This window comes from Ambystoma mexicanum, chromosome 10, assembly GCF_040938575.1.
Source record: "Ambystoma mexicanum isolate Mex_15411 chromosome 10, UKY_AmexF1_1, whole genome shotgun sequence".
NCBI lineage: Eukaryota > Metazoa > Chordata > Amphibia > Caudata > Ambystomatidae > Ambystoma > Ambystoma mexicanum.
Genome location: NC_090932.1, coordinates 455,723,393 through 455,749,227, shown reverse-complemented (window position 1 = coordinate 455,749,227; position 25,835 = coordinate 455,723,393). Strand labels below are relative to the sequence as shown.

The 25,835-nt window shown below is 47.2% G+C and overlaps 1 protein-coding gene across 5 annotated transcripts in view; it reads left to right on the top strand.

Moving 5' to 3' along the window:
* Positions 1-25,835, top strand: part of STAG1 (STAG1 cohesin complex component) — a 2,120,576-nt gene that overhangs the window by 1,291,907 nt on the left and 802,834 nt on the right. For all 5 annotated transcript variants that reach the window (XM_069618021.1, XM_069618024.1, XM_069618022.1 and 2 more), the window contains one exon: positions 261-378. In XM_069618021.1, the coding sequence (XP_069474122.1) occupies positions 261-378 (118 nt within the window). The remainder of the gene's footprint in view (positions 1-260; positions 379-25,835) is intronic.

Here is a 25,835-nt window from a genome sequence, read left to right as displayed (position 1 = left end):
CAACTTAATTGTTACTGTAAAGATGAAAATCTAGCTGTGCACACATTTGACATGCTCTTCTCCTGAAAGTCCTTTTTCAAACCCATTCTTTAAGTTCCTCTTGATGTAAAGGCTATTGTAAATCTTGGGACTGTCTGATGTTTATATTTTGGAATCTTTTGAAGTATTCAATTTGTCAGCTTTTAAACTTTCTACAATTGTCCTTGAGGGTTAAGGGGTCACCTGTGAGCATTGTTCATGCTTGTAAACTTTGTTTGTAGTTGCATGAACATGCTGCCTACTTGGTGGACAGTCTTTGGGAGAGCTCACAAGATCTGCTGAAGGACTGGGAATGTATGACTGAGCTTCTGGTTGAGGAACCTGTCCAAGGAGAAGAAGGTAAGGGTGTGGATATTAACTGGTAGTTATACAGGACCTGGTCCTCGATTTTTGTATTGTTCTAACTTTTAGTGTACTGGAAATTCACGAAATTCCCATGTAAATTTGGAGATATATATCCCTCAAAGTAAATTGCCATCCTTTACATGTTTCGGAAATTGTGTGTCCAAGTTAATGATGAAATTGTTGTCATTCTTGCACATCAGTTCAACTCTACCCCTTGGGTTATTTTGGACCAAATCGTAAATTAAGTGCCAATTGAACACAGATCTCACACAAATGTAACGGTTGTACCCTCTGTCTGTACTGTGGGCCTCCTCTACACACCTTGCCATTGCTGTGTGAATGGTGCCGTGTGTTAGGTCTGTGCTATAAAAAACAGATTAAAATACAAACTGGCTTAAGTATCGCCATTGTGAGTACAGCAAGCCCTAAGCCTGCACCCTTCTCCAGGTGGTTTCATGAATTGAGGGGGTTTTCACTGCAATAAAATGTAGAAATGAATCAGGCAAAAATATTTGCTCAAGCACAATTGGTTCTACAGACTGTTAAAATAAACGGTGTGTGCAAGTCTGTTAGTCATATAATAAGACACACTTGCATCAACAGGTATGACCGTCCCTCCAGACACAAGTTGCACTGCTCACTTTATACTGTGGGAAGTCGCGATGGAGAAACCCAACATGACCATGATATTGTGTGTTAGACGTATAGTTGGTTCGGCTAAAATATACTGCATTATAATGCATTGTTTGGTCAAGATCTGGCATGTTCTTCTGCATGGCATGGCGTTACAAAGAATGTTCTGGCAACACACAATTTCTTTCCAAAGATGTATCCAAGTACAGGAATTTGCCAGGATTGGGCTACTGTCTTAAACTTCATCCAGCTTGGGATATTTCACCATGTCTTCACTCAGACTTCTTGTTCAGTTCTCTGACTTAAAGATCTACTGTCTACCAGAATACAATGCTTACCTTGATTTCCTTTCTTTAGTTCTGTGAGATTGGGCTCCGTTCCCTATCAGCTTTCTTGTACATCTCCTCTTGCTTTTTGGTAATTTTGTAGGATGGCACTTTAGAATGAAAGTGTGCTATTGGATTCCTTCTCTTTTGTTACACTTCAGAATTGGACATTCGGCCAGAATGTGGCATTGCAATTAGTTTGCTTTAGTTTGGTTACCCACTCAAGGGTATACATGTCTTGAGCTCCAAAAACAGATCACATTACTCCATTCCAATAAAGTTTTTGGTTCCGTGTTCTTGAACGTTTTTCCAACTCACAGAAGTCTGCGTATAGTTCAATTTTAAGTCTTCCTTGGTTTATTGGACAGCCCAACTGCAGGTCTAGATTTATTCTTAGATGAATACAGGTTTGTCTGGTAAGTATATTGTGCTTTATCTTTTATATAATGCTCTAATACCATGACTGGCATTATGCATGACGGAAGAACTTTACTTTAAATATTTGTATCGCACAGACCTTAGACGCATGGGCATTAGGGTGCTGACAAACAAAAAAGCGCAAAACAATCAAAGAACCAGTAGGGAGACCTCATGAACGGGAAACCAAAAGAGAGGGTCATGCAAGGGTCAAGAGAAAGAGTAACTTTCTCTTGAAGGGTTCTAACTTATTCTGGGATCAGAGATCATAATGATCGTTCCAGGCTTTGGGAGCAGCAATGAAAAAAGCTCACACTTCTGCCTTCATGGTTCTACATCTAGGAATCACTAAAAGTTTCTGATCATTAGATCTGAGGGCTCTGCTAGAAACCTTTTCCGCAAAGAGCTACTGAAGATAACTGGGCACAATGCCAAGTGCGCATTTAAATGTGAACACTAGGATGCGAAAGCGTACTCTGGCCTCCACCGGGAGCCAGTGCAATGCTCTTCTAGCCTTTGAGACATGATCTCGTCTGGAGAGGCCCATGACCACCCTCACTGTGCCATTTTGGATAACTTGTAATCTGTACTCTTCCGTTTTGCTAAGTCCAGCTAAAAGGCTACAGCAAAAATAAAATTTTACACCTATAATAGCTCTTGCTATTGTCTCTGCGTTGGCCTGTGTGATAAGGGGTCTAAGATGAGCTAGAAGCTTAATGTATTACACGGCCGCTGAGACCAGGCTCCCTACATGAGCCCTCATTGTGAACTGCTGGTCAAAGATAACGCCCAAGTGTGGCGGTGAGTGGCCGTCCTGCAGCACCCTCTATTGGCCTGTCTTCCCTGCTAATCTTTTTGGAAGGAGTCTACAGTCCACCCTACTACAAAGACTGACTGCTACCGTGGAGCGGACGCGGAATGGCGGTGAGTGGCAGCCCTGCAGTCATGGCAGGCTTGGCTGTAAGGGCTGCCACCCCACAAACATCCCCTCATATTGAAGAGGGGAGATGGCTCCGCAGTACCCATCTGCGTACAAACATTGACACAGCCTCCACCATTGAGCCACTGGACTACATCCCTGCACCCCGGCTGCAAAATAAAAACACATGGAAGATGGAGACACAGGCTGGAAGGGCTGCGTCAAGACCTGCGATTGGGCCCTTAGACCCAGGTACGAACTTTCCCCTACAAGAGGTGTCCCTCTCTTTTAACGCCGGGTTATCATGAATATCTTCCTATATTTGGCCAACCACTTTCTTCTCCCGCGGCCAGTAGCCCATACCCAGTTTGCTTACCGACTACCCCCGGAGAGGGATTGACGGCTAACGTGGAGCACCATGCCGGAGTCCTTTTCCACCTATGCTCGGGACCAAACGCCGTTGAGGGATGGGGCGTCTGCAGCGATTCGTGGGTCTAGACTGGATCGTGGTGCTGCGGGCGCGGACGTAGTCTCCTGCGACATGGATTCTCTCCCCCATACGGCGGTTGGATCTGCCCAGGAGTTGATCCTAAATGGAGCCGTGACCAGACCGTCGGCAGTCATCCCGGTTCAGGCGCTGGTCCATGCGTCTGTGACGGAGGAATCGCCCCTCCTCCCTGTGGGAGAGCCGGCGGCCTCTGTAGACTCGGTACCTGGCTCCTCCTTTTGTGGGAAGCGCTGAGGGGGGAGGCTCTTCCTCGGGTTTTGGCAACCACGCTCCTAGGCGTTCTGAAACTGAAGCGCAATCGGAGATAATTGATTTCGCTTAAACTTCTAACCCTAAGAAACGAGATCGACCAGTGCTTGAAACACCGTTCTGAAAAACAAAAACCTGTAACCCCTCGAAATTGTCAAACAAAAATAAAACCTATCCGACTGCTCTCCAAAAAAAAAAAAAAAACAGCTACGCAGAAAAACCACAACCGTGAACAAGGCTGTTTGGAAAACATCTCCCCTAACTCTGCTGGCTAATTTCTTCAACAAACAGACAAATCACCTCACCAGTAACGTTAATGAACTGTCAGATGCCGAGATTCTTGAGGCAGTCCTGGAAAATCAACCGGCCAATTAGTTAAGAAGGATAAATAAGACAAATGATAAGACTGTAGCAAAACCAGGTCTCCATAGCACTAATTCTGCTTTAAAAGAAACATTACTGATACCTCTGATGCACCTAAACAACCTAGAATCTTCGGATCTGGGAAACTTAGTGCCACAGAGAAGATTCCCTTCCTAAGGTTGTGTCCTCACCAGCGATATCTAGCCCAGAGTCATCACAACTACAATGTCTAGAAACTACGTCCAACTCACTAAGTGACACCCAGAAAGAAACCGCCAACGACGAACACGCTCCAGGGCACCAAATAGCTGTGGTCGTCCTTCCTATCGGCAGTCCAGTCCACAAGCGGAAAAATTCTCTGCCACAAGAAAAACTGACCGAGAGAGAACCTATAAGTCAATCTAGGCTTCAGGAGTCCACCGACTCAGGCCTAATACTTATGGGCATAAATAAGAGTATCATTGAACCAGAAGTCCAAGCAACTCAGTCATCTAATATATCATCGGCCCGTGGCCACGCACGATCTGAAACCAATGCAGACCCGGCTAAACCAAACCCGAATCCGAGTCCTCACCGCAGATTCTCTTTGGACTGGGCCCCCAACCAAAAAAACCCTAGAGAAACTCTAGGACCAACACCCTCACCTTTTCGCTTGAATAAGCCTCAAGCACAGCCGGGGACAAACATAAAAGACACTCTGAAAAAAAACAGATTTTCTCCATTATGTCGGCTATCAATTTTCACAAGCACCCTTTATGAAGCTCTATGAATCAATCTGACACAATGAAAGACCACACTACGCTCCAAGCTATGATCCACACTAAGCTAATATACCCTGAAGGATATACAATGGCGCAAGAGGAAAGAACCAAACACTCAAATTCAATTATTGAGACCTTAACAACACAACTTTTGGCCATTGAGAAGACCTTAGCGGAACCGGAAAAACAAGCTGATCCTTCCTCTGAAAAACCGGTTCCAATTACAGCTCCAGCATCCTTTATTGACCTGACGACGACAAACCTGCTTCCTACAGGCTCAGTTGTTAAGCCTGTTAACACATCAAAAAAATGATCCCAGTTCCTATTTCAACAGTAAAAGATAAAGTAGTAGTACTTATTGCTGATGAGTGCTTTCAACATCATGCTAACAAGTTAACACCAAAACTTGCCCTCGACAAAGCATACGCAATATTCAACAACTCAAAGATGAGGCCTGAAAAGCCCCACGAAAAGGCACTTGGCGCCAGGCCTAAACAACTTTCTAAAGCGAAGGCAGTCAACTTTTGCACCGAAAGCCGTCCTAAAACTATACCACCATCTATAACTTTGTTGATGACTCAACCAGATCCTATACATCTATTCCAGCATGGGGTGACCCCTCCCTTAGATCAACAGGCTTCGCCTACAACTACAGATGACTTTCTGGTGAATTAATCTTTAATGAACATCAGCCAACACCTTGTGATGAACTCCAAGCGCCAGTCAGGAACCAAGTTTCCCTTGAAAACCAGAGGAAAGGGACGTCGGACACTCGACACGCTGTCTTAAACATTCCTGATCACAAAGTCGCTGCCTTGACGCCCTTCCATACATTGGAAGAACGAAGAAACAAACTGCTCAAGGAAACGTCCCAGAGATCAAACATTCCTCAAGAAAGGCATAAGGAGTCACATAAGCGAATGGACACGAGGATCAGCCGGAATGCTAGGCCCCCTAGCCAAGAGTCGAAACAAACGAGAAACCCAAAGAAAATCATGAGTCAACGCCATTCTTTAAATGTCCTTTGCGGAGGAAAGACTTAGTGAGCCATAAAAAATCAACTTTTGATACTAGTTACAGATCAAGAACTGAAAAATACCGGAAGCATATGGGAATGGACAAAGCCCTCCATAAGTGGATCTTGAAATTGGAACAAATCCCAGGAATTCACGATGACATGACTTTAAACAGAAGATCGGCATTGAAGTTGTTCCACTATATACCAAAGTTACAACAAATCAAAACTGACGACCTAAAAATAGTGGACCTGAGCCACAGTCGTGACAAGGCAATAAGTCATCTACATAGCAACTACAGTCAAAGACCTGCTAATGCGGGAAAAAGACGAACTATTAAGACTGGATTATTATATAACTGAAGGAAAAGCCCAAAATACGCATTCAGGAGGAGCTTCAAGGAGGTCTCAACTGAGTGAACATCTACCTAAATGGCCGACAATCAACTATTTGGACCTACAACCGAAGAGACACGAGCATCACTCGGTACCTGTTAGGCAGAATCCTGTGCAGTGCCCTTAGGGACCACTACACACAATTAAGACTACAGGCGGTAATAGAAGTTTTACCTTGGGTACAAGCCTGCACTACTATGTTAAAGTGGTAGCAGTAGCATAGCAGCCAGGCTTACCTCAAGAGTATATGAGCAGTAGCAGAGATTACGCAAAGGGACCACAATTACTGTGACTCAAGCAAACACTGACTCAAGGTTTCAGGTAAAATATATAAGTACATTTATTTTTAAACCGTTTGTTATAAACACAACACTTCTATTAATTCAAAATCACACGTAAAATACACTACAACCAACCAATTCACTTTGGTACACTCTAACTCAAGGTAAGTACCCTATGTTTTAACGGACCGGTGTTGTGAAACAAAAGACGTTACCAGGAATACGTATGCGATCACTTTTTGACAGTAATGACAGTTTGGTCTTACTAAAGATACGCGTATCCGTGACAAGAAATGTTACCGGGGCAAAAACACACTTGGCACCTGAGTAAACCAGAGAGTTGGGGGCAAAAATCATAGGCAATACTTTAGTCAAGGCAGACAGAATCGGAGAATACTCATGGACAGAAATTCAAGAGTCAAAAGGCCGGAGCCAGTGTCAAGTGGAACCGGGTTCCTGTTGTCGAGGATCACACAGTCGGACAGTTCAAGATTGAACGTAGCCAGGAGTACTTAGATATTGTCAACAGAGGAAGCAAAAGTTATAAGGAGGAGGGAAGACCAGGGCAAGCCTTGGAGGCGAAGAAAGGGGATTCACCCTAATTCCTCAAGCAGAACACAGTACCTTATTCAGTGAAGAAGCTGGTGCCACGGCAGTTGTTCCTGGTAGTTTCCTGCAAACCCACGATTCCTGGAGCTTCGGTGCGGAGGACGACGTCTGGAGGGGTCTGCCCCACACAGGGCTGAAGCCGGCAGGCAGCGACGGTGAATAAAAGGTGCGTTCCCTAAAAACAGGAGAGGCTCTTCAGGTGGCTATCCGGACAACTACAGCAGTGTGCAGCGATTTCGACCACGAAGAGGATCCTCTGGCTGTCGTCGAAGGATAGATAGCTGAGGACTGCAGCAGGGCTTCACCGGGATGGAATAGTTGCAGCAGCTGACTTCTTCTCCGCTTCTCTTCGGTTCCTTGTAGTTCCAGTGGCGACTGACTTCCAGCCCAAGAGTCCTGCCTTTTATGTGAAAATCCCCCATTCACCCAGCCTGGCTGTCAATCATGCAGCAGGCGGGTTGTCCTGCCCGGACAACCACCACAGCCAATCATGGAAAAGTGCGACCTGGGTTTCCTAGGATACCATGTGCAGGGGGTGACTACACCCCTTCCTCACATTCAGCTCACCTAGACACCCAGGCGCCTAGAGGAGGGCTTCTTGGCAGAAGCCCTCCAAAAGACAGTGAACAAAGAAGGTAAACCTGGTTTGCCGCACAAAGTAAAATACAAGAAGGATTTTAGCAAAAAGAAATGGCGAATAAACCCAACCGGAGCCAAAAGAAAAAGTATTTGGTCAAGCGGGTTTAACTTCCAGGCTAATATAATAGCCTAAAACAATACCACGTTTATATAGTATAATCGCGGTAAAAGTTAGGGTAGATACCACTGCCACCAGCCAAGTCTAAATGTTAAAAGAGCGAAACAATGCTCTAGGAGGTACAGATAAAAAGGGCGAAGGATTAACCCTTTCCAGTACTCCATGTAAGATGGGGTGTACCCTATCTGTGGTTTAATGACTATGTAAAGTTAATGGCAACCTTACCCTTTTCTGAGGGACAGTAGTCCGCCTCAGAAATGGAGTTGGTGGGAAGTCTAAAAGACAAAAGTGTTACTGCACTGAAGGTGCTGTGTAACGCACAAAAGAAGGGGGCTACTGAAGTGGTGTACTCCAGAGTCCACAATCACAAAAACAGAGGAAATGCACATGGCAAAACATGGGTAAGAGTGGGGGAAAAACTCACGCTCTTACCAAGTGAAAACTCCAGAAATCCAGCAAAGCTGCTGGGGGACTCACTAGGTGAGCGAAATTAGCCATATAATGAGAATTCTCCCTAACGGTACCTTATACTAAAGACAGCGAGGGTGGTGATGTTCGCTCAAAATACACTCTGGCAAAGCAGTCACTATCCAAATTTGAATCGAGCTCGGCCTCAAATCTGTTACTACAAGAGGTGAACAAAATCATCTTCACTCACAAACAAAAAAGGAAGAATCTTCTCGACTGCCGACAAGACCAAAGGAGTTTACAGAAACAAAAGAACCTTTACTCAAGATTTACCTGGAACTGGTCCCTCGGCTGCTCCTAGTGCACCCAGATCGAACGAACAAGGCTTTTGGTCGTGGCTCCCGAAAGCGTTAACACTACAGCGAGTCAAATAGCAACCCAAGTCCGTAGAATCATCTGGACAGGTGGACTCGGTGCCCAACCATCTCACCACTGACTTAAGGCTGGGGTGCTGGAATATCAGGGCCGATCTACATCTAACGGTTACTGGAAACGTCGACTCAGCCACCTTATTTGTAAGGCTATTTCCAGGCTTCTGCCGTTAGACCGCCCATGTTCGGTGTTGGCAGCTTGCAGCAAAATTACTCGCCTGCTTGAGATTACCATACCGTACTTGGATGCACCCCAGTGGTTACCTTTCCAATAAGACCCAGTGTGATGTCCCTGTAACTATCTACCTGAACCATTCACTGGATCCAAATTACACACAAGTACAGCTAGAGGGACCACAGGTACCCTATGCTGGAGTCTGAACCACACCAGCAATTGCAGTGGGACTGAAGCTCTACAGTCACACTCATAGGACCACTTCCAAGGAGAGAGGAGACATCCAAGTTGAGGACTGCTCCATTTTGAATTCAATAAAGCTATATTAAGCCACTCTTAACAGCGCCATTATTTGCAAGCTGTCACAGCCCTGATGAAAGTGGTCTCTACCACTGAAACCGGTTGGCTCATTAGAATACTGTATCTGCACAACTGAATGTAATATGCCAGATTACAGTTTGATCTATTAAAGGAAAGACGAGGATTGATCAAGGATCTTGACTGTGTACCCAATACACAGGGATATAGAGAGAAATTCTCTATATTGTTAATGTTAAGAAAAAGGAAATAGAAAAAAACAAAAGCAGAAGAAAAAAATTGAGGTGAGGACCACTGGCCAACAAAAACACCAACTAGGTAATAGTGTTTTTTTTTTTTAAGTGAAATCTGCCCTCAAGGGAAAACCAATAAAGTCAATATTCCACTTTGAGGACAGCTTCTTTTATCACAAACAACAAAGCTTTGAAAAATTGTTATTTTTAGGAAATTATTCAAAACTAAAATACCCAAATCCAAGTTTGAAAACATAACCAAGGGAAGATCTGGGTACTAGACCACCCTGCAGGTCTAGTACGTGGATACACATCAAAGTCCTGCATACAAACACCAACATAAATCTAAATCAGCAAGGATTTTGCAGTATGTATGCAGATGATCTAATCTTATTCGATCAGGCTCTGATTGGGCTCCAACGTCAACTGGATAATTTGCTAAACTATACAGTGGCAAACAACCTCACCATTAACATTGAGAAGACGAAAATTATGATATTTGAAAAAGCACCCAAGCAGGCAGAAAAGATAACCTGGACTCTTGACAAAAAGAAAATAGACATAGTAAAAAAACTATAAATACCTTGGCATAATCTTGTACAGCACAAAAAAAGACAAAGCAATGCAGGACAATCTCCTTCTGAAAATTTGTAAATTGGCCACCCAGGGCAAGGCCATTGATAGAAAATTTGGCAGATTCTCTTCCATCCCTGCCCTAAATTTCTACAAACTGAAAGTAGTGCTTACCATCACCTATGGTGTCGAGGCGATGCCTGCTATACCAAAATCAATATGGGTGAAGCTAGAAGCTCTTTACTGGGGAACAGTGCTAGGCTTACCAAAATCTACACCGGCTGCATTAATAAGGCGTGAACTCGGCCTACTCTCCATGAAAGGCACGATGAACTGCAACTCTGATACTCTACAGGAAATGTGTGATGGCAGACAGCACATACCTTTTATACCTTGTTAAACAGAGCACTGGGAGACTCTCACTGTGAAATGTTAAAAACTTGGAGAAATTCCAATCTGGCACTTCTGGAAACAATAGCAAGTGGATAAGAACTAATCAGTAACCCTATCAAAGTTCTAAAGAAATTTAAAAAACTGGACTGGATTGAGACACTAACAGTGGCTGGTGGCTGTAAACTCACATCCCAATTGCCCCCAACTTGGAAAAAGCTGAACGAATTGCAAGGATACATCAAGAAATGTCCTAGTAGGCCAGCACGCAACTTCATCTTCAACGACTAATACCTGTAGAATATGCAAAGATACAAACGTGAAGGAGACTATTTGTCACCTTCTCTTATCATGGCCAGGTACCAAGTGGTCGCAATACATCAAATCTTTCTTCACAAACCCGGATGAAGAAACTTTGTGGTCCAGAATGATCAGTTGGAGACCAAGTAACGTGGCAAATAGCAACTTTTAAGATCTTCCAAAACGGACGACAAACCTACAAGAGCTATCAATCACTTCGGCACAGGATGTATAGACCCTTTTGTTGTGACTCTTCTGCCACGAACACTGACTTTGAAATCGCCAGTCTAGAAGAGACCAAAAAGTCAAAGTTGTAAATTGTAAAAATCAATTTGTTTGATTAAAAACAATTTTAAAAAATCAAAATAACGCCCAACATTTTGACTTTTTTGAATCGTATTATCTTGACATCACCCAATTGGAAGATGTCATATGCTGAACCCAGTTTAGATGACATAGGCTGCGTAACGATAATCAGCAGCTCTCGTTGATCTGTTCAGGGCCAAATTATTCCATAGCAGCCAATTCTCAATAGAGGCATAGACTCTATTCAGTTCTTCATCTCGAGCATGAGTACCAACCAAGGGGGTGACAAACTGCATATGGTTGTGGGCTACATTGACCCACTGAACAGAATTTCGCCAGAACCAAGATTCATTTGCGCAGAAATGGCAAAATGGTTGCGCTGGCTCCTGGGAGCACCATGGCCTTAAAACTGTGTTTTGCAGCAACAAAAAGAAGGCTGCACCGTCTTGCCAAGCACATATTGGGCAGGATAGAACAAGGGGACACGTTGAGGGAGCGTGCCAGTGTGTTCTGATATATACAAATGGAACAAAGTGGAAAAAGCAGCGTTGCCTTGCTGCAAGCCCAAAATCCCCATTAAAAAGGAAACTTTTTCACCTTTAAAAAATGCTGCTCTGATGCTATTTCCATCTGTTATTCCTTAAACCACTGTGATTAATAAGGCCCTGCCATCCCCAGTATATCTCATTGTGCTTCAGCACAACCAGGCATGATTTCTAAATGACAGGCCCTGTCAAACCAACTCTGAGAAAAAATCAACAAGCAACTCCACTGTTACCTGCACGGAAAAACATGTTCATTTTCTTCATAAAGTATCAAAGATCATTAGTTCAAAGGAACTCCAGCTATCTGGGCCATGTCAATCGCAATGCATCTGTGCTTCAAACAAAACTCTTTCATACAAGAAATAACTATGGCTGAAGAACAGCGTGGTAATCTGATGGAGATGCAAAACCGAATTTAAAAAAAAATGCCAGCTTTTCACCACATATGTACAAATGGGCTTTGCAGACTAAAGGAGAAAAATGCCAGTTTTAAAAAGTAAACTGTTGAATGAAAGCCAGCCATTATCTAGCAATGTGGAGGGGTTTGGTGCTGGTGAAAATACACACATGGGCTGTCTATCCAAAAGGCTTTTTTTTTTTTTTTTTTTTTTTTTTTTTATTCGGGGCCAAATTAAAGAAAATAAAGGTTTTAAACTGACTTGACTAGATTTTGTGAGCATCCAAAAACGTTATTCCAGTTGGCAGAGCTGAGGCTTCCCCCAAGGAAGGGAACCACCATAAACTGTCGGGTTTCTGCTGAGAGGGTGACATAAACAAAAGGGCCTCTCAGTAGATACTAACACCTCCTTGATAATTCCTAGGTTGGACAGAATCTGGTCTGGGCTGAACCCACTGACAATAGAACTCCAAAGATAAGGAAGTTGGGTAGGGGCAATAAACCTTAAATCAAGCTGGAAAACCACCACCTAGCTTTGGAGGAAATGACAGTTTGTGGCAGCTGAAGAAAGAAAATAATGGTCCAGTGACAAGGACAGTGTAACGCTCACCTGATTCCCACGGAGGCGCGCGTCTTGGCAGGAACCTGTCTGTGACTCGAAAAGTGATGTGCAGGACTCGATTGGCTTCTGGGGTCGAACCTCTTCGCACTGTGTGTCGGACTCAAAGAGTGAGGTTTCTGCAGGTGAAAGAATATGGGGGTTAATGGTCTGGGTAGTTGAATGTCCCTCTCTCCCTCTCTCTTCCCAGCTTTTTCGTAGAGCCCCCAGGTCAACGTGCTCACCTTATATAGGTGAATGCTGGGCTCTCCATCTGCGTCTGGTGCAGGGTGCAGTTGCCAGTTCCTTCACTGGTGAAACATAGGCCTCTTGAATTCAGAGGATGGTTACCGTCGTTGTCTGCACGAGCGGTGAGTTTCTGGACACCTTTTGTCTTTATAGTCTTTAATTGCGTGGCACTTTTATATGCAGACTCTATATAATGCTTTTCCCTTATGTATTGCATGGCTCTTGAGATGGAAAATGAAGTAAAGCGCCTGGAAGTTTGTAAGTATGGCAAGCGCTCTAATTGTCTCTTTCCTTGCAGCTTAGTTCGTGTTAAAGAGACGCCGGAGTATTTGCAGGCGTTTTATTGCGACGAGCGGGATGGACGTAAGTAAATACCTGCTTAATGTCTTTTCTTTTGCCTTTCAGATGTTGGTTTGCAGCGCCGGAGTCCGCAGAATGCCAGTAAGTTGTTAACGATGCTTTGTCTTTACAGGCGGCGATGCAGAACGAAGAAATCCGGAATCCACAGCGTGCCGGTAAGTATGGCAATGCTTTTGCCTTTGCGGGTGGAGATGCGGCGTGACGAAGCGGCCGAAGCCGATGGATCAGGTGAGTAAGTGCTGCGTGTAAAGTTCGCCTTGCTAACCTGTTGTTTCTGTTCTTTGCAGGTGCTGATGTCTGGATACTGAAATGGTAAGTAGGATTCTTGCAGGTCCAGGATCAGAAGAAGAAAAGCCGGAGCAGACTCTGTGAGCGTTCTGCTGCAGATGCAGAATAACGCGAAGCACGCTTCATCTATCGGGTGTGGTTTAAATAGCCTTGGAGTGATGAGGAGTCTTCTTCCACGGCCCCGCCTAGGTAAGAAAAGAGTTCCAGTTTCCAGAAGAGTTCCAGTGCTGTATCCAGGGAGTGGAGCTGCCCCACCCAGGTAAGAAAGTAGTCCCTGTTCTTAGATAGCTTCTAAGTGGCTGGTAAGTAAGCAGCATGGTCTGCTGCAGGTAAGTCCACCCAAGCATCCTCACACCTATTATGAGCCCAGCGCTTCCAGTGCCGGGACCAATGGTTTTGATGAGCCTGGTGCCACAGGCGCCAGGACAAGGTCCAAAAGGTCCCAGTGGGGACCGGCTGGTGCCTAGGATTAGGGTTAGGGGCCTGCTTCCAAGGACGTTGGGCTGGTCCTGGCTCCTTGGAAGCAGTGATCATGACAGACAGCTATTTGCTTCCAAAGACTATTTATGAATAAAAATGTAAAGACTTTTATCTCTGCATCAGGACTTTGTAAAAATGTAAACGTTTTGCAGTTTAAAATTGATTTTATGTGCTTTCATTTAAGACATGGTGGAATTCACTGATCTCTTGCGAATAGAAATGGCAAAGAATCAGTGATTACAAGGAAAGTATCCATGATGCCAATTTTTATACTTACATCCCTTATGATAATCCACACATGTGTATAAAGTTACAGAATTTTAAGCCAAATCGTTCATACTCAAAATTACCAAAAAGTATTAGAAGGGCGAAACAATGTCTCATGGGTTGCAGACTTGGAGTGCTATGCTCTACATAAAATATGTAACCTGTTTATGTAAGTTGCTGAGAGACTTCAACTGTATGTGTACCATTTGCGGCAAAATCAGATTTTAGCTAAAGTAATGGCGGGAGGTTTTTGAACATTGTAAAACTCGCATCATAAATCTGACATGCTATCCTGAAATCCTACTAGTTGAGAGCGAGGCGGAGACTAGCACCCCTGACCAATCCCGTGGTTTAGAGGTGTGCTTGGCTAAGCCTGCCACGCCATATAATTTGATGTTGTCACTATGCATTATAAATAAAGGTGCCTGACCAGACTCCAGCACACACTCTTGCTGATTTTCCTGGGCCGGCGTTCCTATTCCATTCATCCTGCTGAGTCCAGATTCCAACTACAAGGACTAAGTATTGCTAACCCTTCCAGCAAGGTCCCGATTCTAAAATCCCAAATAACCAAAGGGAGAAAGCTGTGGTATTCTTTGGGAAGCATCCTGATACCACTAACTGCTGCCCACTAACTGCATCCAGTGGTACCTGTGCCATCCAGTGACAAGAAGTACCATCCTGTGACCCGACCTTGCCCAGCTGTCCTTTGCCAGGCACGCTGTTGTGTGGCCACCAGAACCTGTTGACTGTCCAAAAATCCCAAACTAAAAGTAGACTGCAAGTATAATCCCTACTCCATAGAAATCCATAGTCTGCCTTGTCGTGCATTTGTCCTTATCCCACTCTCTAAGCCATCCTATCCTGATAACTTGTTGAAACTGTTAAAAATTAAGGACAGGATGCAAGGATAATTCTAACTACTAGCACCATCTCTTTTCAATTTTATCGTGTGTAATCCTAAGCCATTAATCATATTTTGAGTTATCGGACTGGTTTCCGCCAGGGTTGGGCGCTGGGGTGACGGGGTTGAACTTGCGAATCAACCTTGGATCTTACTATGTCCATCTTTGGGTGTCTAGCCTGAATACTCTAGTTTAGAGTGAAACTGTCCTTGTCACAACTGATTTCCTTTCCTATTACACCGCTTCATTTTGCCCCAAGCGCACCTTTTTATATCTTGCATAACTCATCCAGTTTCATAGCTAGATACCTATTTTGACTTCTGTAAGTGTCCCTGAGATATACCTCTATCCCCCAGCCCAATAACCGCATCATGATTCGTAATATTTCACCCGTTTTTATAAAGAAACAGTTTGAGTACATTTACACGAAATTCAAGGGAAATGCCACTTTTACGTGTCATTTGGCTGCAATCAGTTTTTACTTTCCACTCAGTTTTCAATTGTATGCTCTTGGTATTCCATTGCTGGTGATTATTAGGGTCTATGCATTGTAGCTTTAGTGAGAAATTGTATTTACCTTAAAGTTTTAACCGCACATTATTTATATGTCCATTTCCGAGTGTCATTTCATAACATTGCAAGGGGTTTAAAATCCGTTTTACACTCTTATTTGGCGAGGGAAGGTTGGATTTTGATTCTGTTTTCTGCCTCTTATTCCTGATTACCTGCTGTGTCTTTCTATCCATTCAGAATTTATTTGTGGGTTGAGGGAACATTGCAGGAGGAAATCTTAACTTGGGCGCTATCTTTCCCAAATCAAAAAGTGCTCCTATTCCCTGGTGTTTAGTATATGTTCCACTAGAAAGTTAAACCAAGTGCATTGCTTACATTCTCATTGTAATTATCACCCCATTGGTGATTGCTGCCCCATATTACAAATTGTATGATTTATTTTGAATTTTAAAATATTGCATTTTACCAACCAGCCTGGGTCATGGTCCATTGTGACACGGGGTAATTTGAAAAGGGCGTGTGATATGAGTTGTGTACCATCTCAAATTGAATCTGCATAAAATGAGCAAAGCATCTCAGTTGTGCGCTACATACTAGCCCGAGACTAAAGTGTGTCGCCTGATTGAAATCCTTAACATCGTCCGCGTAGTTAAGTCCCGACAGAACGTGTTCCTCAATAAGCAAAGCATTCACGAATTTGCAGGTGGCTGCAAGTAAGGTCGCTGGACAGGTTTTAATCAAGGCCGAGCAATGGTCGCTTTTGCATCTAGTAGTTTTGAGATGTGACACTACCTCCGACAATTCATCAATCGTAATTGGGGAGAAATTGAACTGTGAAATGGAGGAACATCTTTTATATGACCCATTCCTAGTCCTGCTCTGGTCTGACAAGGGGGAATCTTTTCTGTATTTCTTAGGAGCTAAATTATTGGCAATGTTCTCCAAGTTGGATAACAAAGTTACTCTCCCGTCCCCTTTCCTCCATACTGTCCCCTTTTCCGCATCGACGGGAACGGGCCGAATTTGCCAGCGCTCCTGGGTTTGGCGTCGGCCATGTAATTCCACCTGCGACTACTTCTTCTTTTTTTGTTTTATCTATCATTCAGGTACTTGGTCCTCGGGCGTCACCTTCCTCCCTGGCGCATGTCGACTTCTACAGGGTTCAGCAGGTGTCCATCTTGCAACAGGCTCTTGCCAACTTCAGACCCCCACGCCCTCTGCCTACGTTGCCTTGGCCCAGACCACGGTTGGCAATCATGTTCGGCATGTGACTCGCTGTCCTCGAAGGCGCTGAAGAACAGGCTAGCCAGGTGAAGGGAGCTCTTCCAGAGGATCTCAAAAACTTCGTGAAGCATCAAACCAGGCCCAAGGTAGGGCCAATATTATCCAGCGCTCCCCGCAAGGGAGACTCCCTCCCAGGGACTCTGCCGCGTGGGAGGGACGGGCAAGGTCCTTCTACCAGCACGTGCCCCGAGGCTGCTACAGCTACCGGCCTTCGGATCGAGGGGTCCTCGGATCCTCCCGGGCAGTGTCGAGGGACTGGAAGGTTCACAAGACGCCCCTCTGCCAACATGGGGATTCCACTGCAAGCAGATGTAGTCTCCCTTGCCAAGAATAGTTGGCTCAAGCCTCACTCAGTCCAGCCAGTCAACTGACGCCTGGATGCCAAGTGCAGGCAGGCAGGTGGAGGATACACTGTTGCTCTCGACCCATCCTCAGCCACACTCCTCGGTGATCGCTGCGGCATCACTATACTCCAAGCCTCAGTCGTCCTCAGCCTCCTCTGCGGCGCTACTAGGAAAGGAGGAGAAGATCTTGGAGGTGTACGGCAAGATCTACTCCAACGCAGATGCCATGCTGGCTGCCGCCAACCTCTCGGAACTCCCCACCCAATGCCAATCACACTTTAAGGCAGGGCTAGCGGAAGCCAAGCTCGTGGCGCATGACCTCACGGAATCCAGTGGCTCATATCGCCACCTCAGGCAGTGCCATCTGCATTGCCACGGACATGAGAACAGCCTGGCTCCGGGCAACAAAATTGAACCCTGACGAACAAGAGCGCATTCTAAATCTACCGTTCGAGGTGGGGGGGTGGGGGGGGGCCTCTTCAACTCCTCTATGGACAAAGAGCTGGATAAAAAGAACGGCTCACAAACGGCAAAGTCTTTATCCATTCTTACAAAGACCACGGCCAAATTGTGTCCGCAGCGCTCGGAAAAGGGTCATATATATGGAGGGTTCAGCGGCTTCCAGGGACGCAGATCCAGGCAGCCGGACCACTCGCTGTCTCAGAACCGGCACAAACAAAAGAGGGGGTGGTGGTTAAGGGCTTTTTCCAGTCTCCCCTCCCCCCTCCCCCCCCCCTCCTGAGCCTCAGAGGGAAAGAAGGCATGACACGCCCTTTCGGGTCCACTTGTCTCCGGTGGGGGGCAGGCTTGCTCTCCATGTACAATTCTGGCTCCAGAATTTTGTGGACCCCTGGATCTTCTCTGTAGTATCCACGGGGTACCGCCTTTCTATCCCAGCCTCTCCTCCCCTCCCACAGGTTGGGACAGCAACTCTTTTGGCATAGATCCGGTCGCTCATAGAGAGCCAGGCATTGGAGGAAGTCCCAGCCTCCCAGCAAGGTTTTGGCTTCTACTCCAGGATTTTCGCCATTCAGAAGAACCAGGCGGGTCTGAGTTGTACTGGAGCTTTCCACCTTCAACCTCTCCTTATCCCTGCAAAAATTCAAGATGATTACGCCAGCTTTTATAGCGGAGACATTGGACAAGGGAGACTGGATGTGTTCCCTGGACCTGAATGACACGTACCTACACGTCTCGTTTTGGCAGCCCCACCGTTCTTTCCTACAGTTCAGTATCATGGGCTACCATTTCCAATACAAAGTCCTTTGGCCTCAACTCGGCCCCCAGGGTCTTTACCAGACTCATGAACGCTATAGCGGCCCTCCTCAGAGCGCAGGGCCTCCACATCTACCCATACCTCGACTGGCTCGCCTGGGCTACATCTCCAGAAGCGGTACACCACTCTTCCCATGCCCTTATGAATACACTGCACGACCTGGGATTCTCACTCAACCTCCAGTCACAGCTGCTCCCTACGCAGACTGACATTCCTGGGACTCATTTGGGACACGTACTTCGAAAGGGTTTTCCCGTCGGAAGACGAGATCTCGGCCATCAAGAGGGCCACCGTCCACTTCCTCAGCAGAGAAGTGACCTTGGCTTGTTGGTATCAACATCTCCTTGGTCTTCTATCAGCGGTGCTACTAGCCGTTCCGAACACGAGACTAAGGATGAGAAGGATTCAGCTGCACTCATGGAATCAGGAACGGGGCTCTCAATCCGAAATGATCAGCGTTACTCCACCCGGACTTAACTTGGTGGTCCAGGGACTGCAACCTAGAGGGGCAAGCCCTTCCGGCCGCCTTCTCCGCAGCCCACCATCACCAGACTCCTTGCTCGAGTGCTGGGGAGCCACCCTGGACGATATCTTGGTCCACGGCACCTGGACTCGCCAGGAGCAGGAATACCACATCAATTGGTTGGAGCTGAACACCATCTGGCTAGCGCTCAGAGCATTCCTGCTTCTCAAGGGGAAGGTTGTCCTCACCCAGACAGACAACTCGACCAGCATGTACTACGTCAACAAGCAGGGAGGCACCAGATCCCCTCCTCTGTGCAGACTGGCGATCAGCATGTGGGAATGGGCCTTGGAAAATGAAATTTACCTCTCAGCAGTCCACCTCCCAGGGGAATCCAACCTGGAGGCGGACAGGCTCAGCAGGCTGGGAGCGGACAATTACGAGTGGCAGCTAAACTATCTCGTCATTCATGAGATTTTCAACAAGTGGGGTCACCCCCCAAGTGGATCTCTTTGCCACCTGGCACAACAAGAAGTGCCCACCAGTTCGCATCCTGGCAGGGTCAGGGCCCCGGCTCTCTGGGCGACGCATTTCACCTCCAGTGGACCGGCATGAAGACCTATGCCTTTCCGCCCACTCCCCTGATCAACGGGGTAATTCGCAAGATCAAGGAGTCGCACCGACTCCATCATTCTGATCGCACCATGGTTTTCGAAACTCCTCAGCCTCTCAGAAGTGCGTCCGATACACCTCCCGACTGGCCCAGCACATCATCTGGCACTGCATGGGGGCAGGATCATCCACCCCGCGCCATGGAAACTAGCCCTCACACCGTGGTACCTGAGCAGGTAACGCTTTAGCACCTTGGCCTCTCACAGGCCAATCTGGAAATCATACAGGGCGCCAGGAGCAAAGACACCAGGGCCCAGTACAAGAGAAAATGGACCAGGTTCTGCCACTGGGCAGACTCCAAGGGAATTGTCCCCTTGGCCTGCAATTTGGATGACAGGCTCTCCTTTTCGGCACACCTCGCTCGTTCAGGCGTGCAGGTCGACACCTGCCGTACATAATTCTCAGCCATTGGGGCTTACAGGAACTCGGAGGATGGCATCTTTTCCTCCTCCAACCCTATCCTCAAGAAACACCTGTCTGGTCTCGCTAGGCTCTACCCGCCTGTCGAGAGACTGCACCCTGTGTGGGACCTTAATATAGTCTTGGGGTGCCCTGGCGCACAAGCCATTGGAGCCAATGGCGTCCGTGGACATTAGGCTGGTCACCATCAAGACTGCCTTACTAGTCGGTCTTACCTCTGCTCGCATAGTCGCGAGATTCCGGCGCTGGTCGCCTCTGAACCATATACCACCTTTCACAAGGACAAGGTAGTCATGCGGACGCACCCAGCATTTGTGCCCAAGGTTCCATCAGCATTTCACTTGAACAAGGAAATAGTCCTTCCTACGTTCTTTCCCGATCCGTACGACGAAGCACAGAGTGCTGCACTGCCTAGATGTTAGGCGTGTCCTGAAATTCTACTTGAACAGGACCCAAGGGCTTCCACAAGTCGGACGCCCTGTTTGTCACTTTCGGCGGCTCAAGGCCAGGCTATCGGGCCTCTAAGGCTTCCATATCCCTCTGGATGGTCTCTGCCATCAAGGAAGCTTTGAGGGCCAGCACAAGCCGCTGCCGGCCAACATGCATGCCCACGCAGTCTGGGCCAAGGCAGCGGCGATCGCATTCCAGCGCCATGTCCCTTGGCAAGTCATAAGCAGGGCGACCACTTGGGCCTATTCCTCTGCTTTCTGCAAGCATTACTGTTTGGATGCCGGCTCTAGATCTGATGCGGCTTTCAGACAGGTGGTTCTCAGGAACCGGTTTGCTTAAGGAGGGTCTCCACTCCACCCTGGGGCTACAATCAGTTGTAATCGCCCTTACAGGTAAGGGGACGAGACGTAAGAGTAATTATAAATTACTCACTGTAGTGACTAACGTACTCTTAGTCCCCTTTCCTCCATACATCCCACCAACCTCCCCCCTAATAATACTGGTGTCATTAGTCAATGTCAAATCTTTTGTCGACGCGTCAATGGGGACTGAGGTGTGGCGCTGGAGTCAGCTCACCGCTAAATTTAATGAGGAAGAACCTTTTTCTGGTGAAAAAGGTTCTATCTCCCGTCCTTTCGAAGGGGTGCCCATACACTATGGAGGAAAGGGGACTATGGACTAATTGTATGTTAGTCACTACGGTGAGTACATTATAATTTTTGATTCATCAACCAATGACCAAGAAGAAAACATTTACTCAAACCGCAAAGTCCTTGGCCATCCTGAAAAAACCAGGTGAGAAATCCATCTGTGGCTTCAAGGGGTTCCTGGAACGCGGTACACGGAGGCCTGACAGGTCGCCCAGTGACAGCAGCAGAGGACGTTGCACAGGTTTTTCTGCTCCCCCCCCCACCCCCTCATCTGCCCCACCTCTGCCCCACCTCTGATGCCAAGAAGCAGTGACTTTGAGGTCAGAGAACAGTTAGCTTGTGGGAGGGGGGGCATTTGGCACTGTTCTAGGACATCTGGAAGAGCTTTTTTTCAGCAACCTGTGGAACTCCACAGGCTTTAGTCTGCCTCTTCCTTTGCCTCTACCATCCTCTCCTCCTTTGTCAGATCGAGTCCATGGGTCTTTTATGGGATGTCATTTTGCTTTGACAATGCAGGAGATAGAACCTGTACCTCCTTTAGACGGGGGCTCCGGGTACTATTCCAGGATTTCTGCAGTACCCAAGAACAACCATGCTGGCCTTAGGGTTGTCCTGGACCTGTCATTTTTAAATCTCTTTACTGCTGGAACGCTTAAAGATGATTACTCCCACGCACATAGCCACGTCTCAGTGTGCAGAGGACTGGATGTGTTCCCTGGACCTCAAGGATGCGTACCTGCATGTAGCCATCTACATCAGATTTTTGTGGTTCACGATTGTCGTACCACTTTTAGTACAAGGTGCTGCTCTTGGCCTGAACTCGGCCCATCGTGTCTTCACAAAGTTGATGAATGCAGTGGCGGGCCTTCTACGGTTTTTGGGGGCCATTATTCGTACCGTTTTTTGGACTGCGCTGGTGAGGGCGGAGTCACCCAAAGGGGTGGTGCACTCCTCCAGAGATTCGTGGATATGCTTCATCAGCTGGGTTTCTCCCTCAACCAGAGGAAGTCACAATTGTGTCCATCTCAGGAACGGGTCTTCCTGGGGGTGCGTTCAAATACTACAGTACAGCGGGTGTTCCCTATGCCCGAGAGTCTCCTTTCCCTCCGCAAGGCGCTAAGGCACTTTCTGGCCATCTCGACCACCTCGGCCTGGTGGTTCCAGAACATTCTGGGCCTGATGGCCTCCTGTGTGCTCACTGTACAGCCAATTGGGATCAGGAGACAGGGTCTCAGTCTGACAGGATCCCAATACCGTGGTTCCTACTGCCCAATCTTCGCTGGGGGTCTCTGGGAGATGCCTTCCTGATCTCTTGGCACAGCCGCAGGCGATATGAGTTCCCGTCTATCCCTCTCCTCCAACTGACTGTCTGCAAGTTTTGTGCTTTAGTGGGTTGCAGCCACATCCTGATTGCTCCCCACCGGCCTCCGAGACCCTGGTTTTTTGATCTGCTGCAGTTGTGCTCCTAGGGTCACATCCACCTCTCGACCTAGGGATTCCTGACTCAGTGGGGGCAAGGGGATTGAATCATCCGGCCAAGCTGGCGCTGGCGGCCTGGTTCCTGACCAGCTGAGGCTTCAACGTGCTACTTTTTTGGATGACAACTGGGACATCATTCCGCAGGCCAGGAGGCCCTCAACTCAGTCCCAGTATAAGAGTAAATGGACTAGGTTCTGCCATTGGACTTGTGACTAGGGCCTGGATCCTGTCCTCTGGGTGATGTACTGGTGTTTTCAGCACAACTTGGCTCGTTCTGGAGTTGAGGTGGATACGTGCCACACTTATTTGGTGGCATTTGGGGCTTACAAGAATTCCCCTTAGCATTTGTTTTCTGCGGCCAACTCGGTGTTTAAGGCCCACCTTAAGGGGTTGTGTAGGGTTTTTCCGCCGGTGCATAGGCTGTTCCCGGTCTGGGACCTCGATGTGGTCCTTGAAACTTTGCAGCGCAAGCCTTTTGAGCCGATGGCCTCTGTGGATATCCGCTTGGTGACGCTAAAGCCAGTTTTACTGGTGGCTCTGTGCGCAGTTAGTGAGGCCATGGCTGTCGCTTTTCAGAGACATGTTTCTTGGGATGTAATCAGCAGGGTGGCTTCTTGAGCCACTCATCGAACTTCTGTAGGAACTACTCCGCGGACACCAGCTCCAGGCATGATGCAGAGTTTGGTCAGGCATTTCTAAAGAACATTTTTGCTTCGTCCTAGATATGAGGCAGGTTCTCACAGCTTCACCCTATGGTCTTCGGTGAAATAACCCACAACGATGGAGGAAAGTGGGCAGGACGTATGCGTAATTAAAGTGCTTGTAGTCCCCTTTACGCCATACGGCACACTCACCTTCCCCCACTAGTATGCCAAGAGCTAATAGAGAATACGCGTAGCCAGGTGTCTAAGCGTCCGAGGTGTTCAAAGGGGACCAGGGTGAGGTGCTGGAGGGCGGAGCCTCGGCAGGTTGTTCCCACACCTGAGGGCGCGCGCTATACTACATTTAATGGGGAAGCTCAATTTTTCATAGTGGCAGAAGACGAGAACGTGTTACTTAGGTATTCATGTATGTATGACATCAAATGGGAAAATCTGGAAAGAGTTTGAGAAAAACTCAATAATTGCAGTAATTACATTTTGGTACATTTTTTATTATAAAGAAAAATGAATAGAAGGTAACTGTTACTTCGAAGGGATTGTGTCCTCCGACGTATTCCTCATCTTAGATATCTCCTTCCAGCTCTGCTGGCCTCGGAAAATGTTTTCTCTCTAGAGGGCGCTGCGCGTCGACGTCCTCCGAGTCGATGTCCCTCGACAGCCGCCGTGTCGACGTCATCCTGCCTATAAAGGCTGCGCGCAGCGTCCATTGCTCAGTTCCGTTTTTCCCTGCTTACTCAGTGCCTCAGAATACCGTTGCTCAGCTCTTGCCAGATTAATCCTATTTACCTCGAGTTATTCGATCCGTACTCGATGGCTTCCTCGTCGGAACCGACAACTCCTCGATCCGGCTTCAAAAAATGCCGAGATTGTGGGAAAAAGATGTCGCTGACTGACCCTCAGTTTGTCTGTGGTGTTTGGGAGCTGAACACCATTGTTCGGAATGCGAGGACTGTATGTCCATGACAGCTAAGGCCCTGAAGGAGCGTAGGGGGAAGCTGGAGAAAGGTAAGACTTTTAAAGCTGCTTCTTCGTCGACGAAGTTGAGACACTCGTCTCCTCGTCACCATTCGCGCTCCAGGTCTCGGAGTGGGTCCCATCACTCCTCGAGATCGAAGCACTCGAAGAGGAGACGTCGAAGATCCCCTTCTCCGTCTTCCTCTTCCTCTGTTTCGCCAAAAAGAATCCCTTGTCCCACGAAACATAGTTCCCGAGCTGAATGGGAGGAATTCCACAAAAATATGATGAGCGTCTTCGAGAAAGCGGCCTCGACCCCCTCGAAGACTGCCGAGAGCGATGCTCTGGTCGAAAGACCCGAAGGTCAAAAACGCCGCGAGTCGCAGTACCCGGCGAAGGAAACCTCTCGAGCGCGTCTCGAACCCTCGAGTAGGACTATGACCTCCAAACCTTCCTCGAAGGTTCCGTCGACGCCGAGGTCGGTGTCTTCGACGCCGTTGTCGAAGGGACCTTCGACACACGGGTCTGTCGACTCGACGCCAGCTTCGACACCGGCGTCGACGCCAAGAAAAGTCACGGTCACGACACACCCAGTGACTATCCCCAGGTCCTCGATGGCGATGGCTTCGAGATTGTCGAGTAGAATCCCAATTCTGTCGAGGTCATTGAGGCCTCCGCCTTTGTTTTCGACGCTACGCTCGAAGCCATCGACGTTTTCGAGGCCGATAATGACAAGTTCGACACCCTCTACCTTGGAAATGGGATTTACTCCCTTTATGAGTTCAGAACAATTGAGAACTATGTCCTCAATTTTGGAAGAGGGTGAATTGTCTGAACAGGAAGACACATTTGAGTTGCAGGGACCTGTAACCCCAATTAGAGAGGAATTTTCCTCTGAAGAACGCAGGTTAAAGGATCTTCATGATTCCTTACATGAGGCAAGTGGGTTAGACACTTCCCCTGAGGTGGAGTTTGCTAGGCCAGACCCTGGGGAGCATGCTGAAACCCCCTATAGAGCCTTAATGGCCAGGATCACAGAGTTCATGGGGTGGTCTGCACCTTCACAATCTTTCCAACAAGATGACCTCAGGAATATTCTTGACAAAGGCCCACAGGAGGATCCTGTGGTGCCTTTTCATAAAGCTCTTCAGAGGAAGATCATGACAAACTGGGAAACCCCAGATGTCGTACCAGCAGTAAATAAAAAACTGTCTACAAAGTACAGGGTATCTTCTACAGACCCGGAGTTTTTGTCTAAACACCCATCCCCAGAAAGTCTGGTGGTACAGGCAGCATCTTCTACCGATGTCAAGACAGCTTATCCTACCGTCCCACAGGACAGGGACGATAAAAAATATGATGCTATGGCAAAGAAAGTCTTTTCAGCATGTAGCATGGCGTTAAAATCTGTTAATGCTACTTGCACCCTTGCTAGGTTCAGCTATACACTTTGGGAGTGTGCTTCTACAGCGGCTGACTGCATCCCGGAGGGAGAAGAAAGGGATGCGTTCCTGAATATTATACAGGACGGTAAAGACGCTATGTGCGAATCCCTCCAGACGGGCATTGATTCGGCTGACAGTATCAGCAGAGCAATGGCGGCAAGTACATCAACCAGGAGATTCGCTTGGTTGAGAAAGTCCGGTTTTGCCCCAGATGTGCAAGCCAGGCTCTTGAACATGCCATTCGATGGCTCTTCTTTGTTCGGGAAAAAGGCGGATGACAGTTTAGAGAAACTGCAAACTTCAAAAGCAGCAGCAAAATCCCTAGGAGCTGCAATCCGTCAGACTCCTTTTCGTCCCACAGGAACCTCTGCGAGGGGCAAGT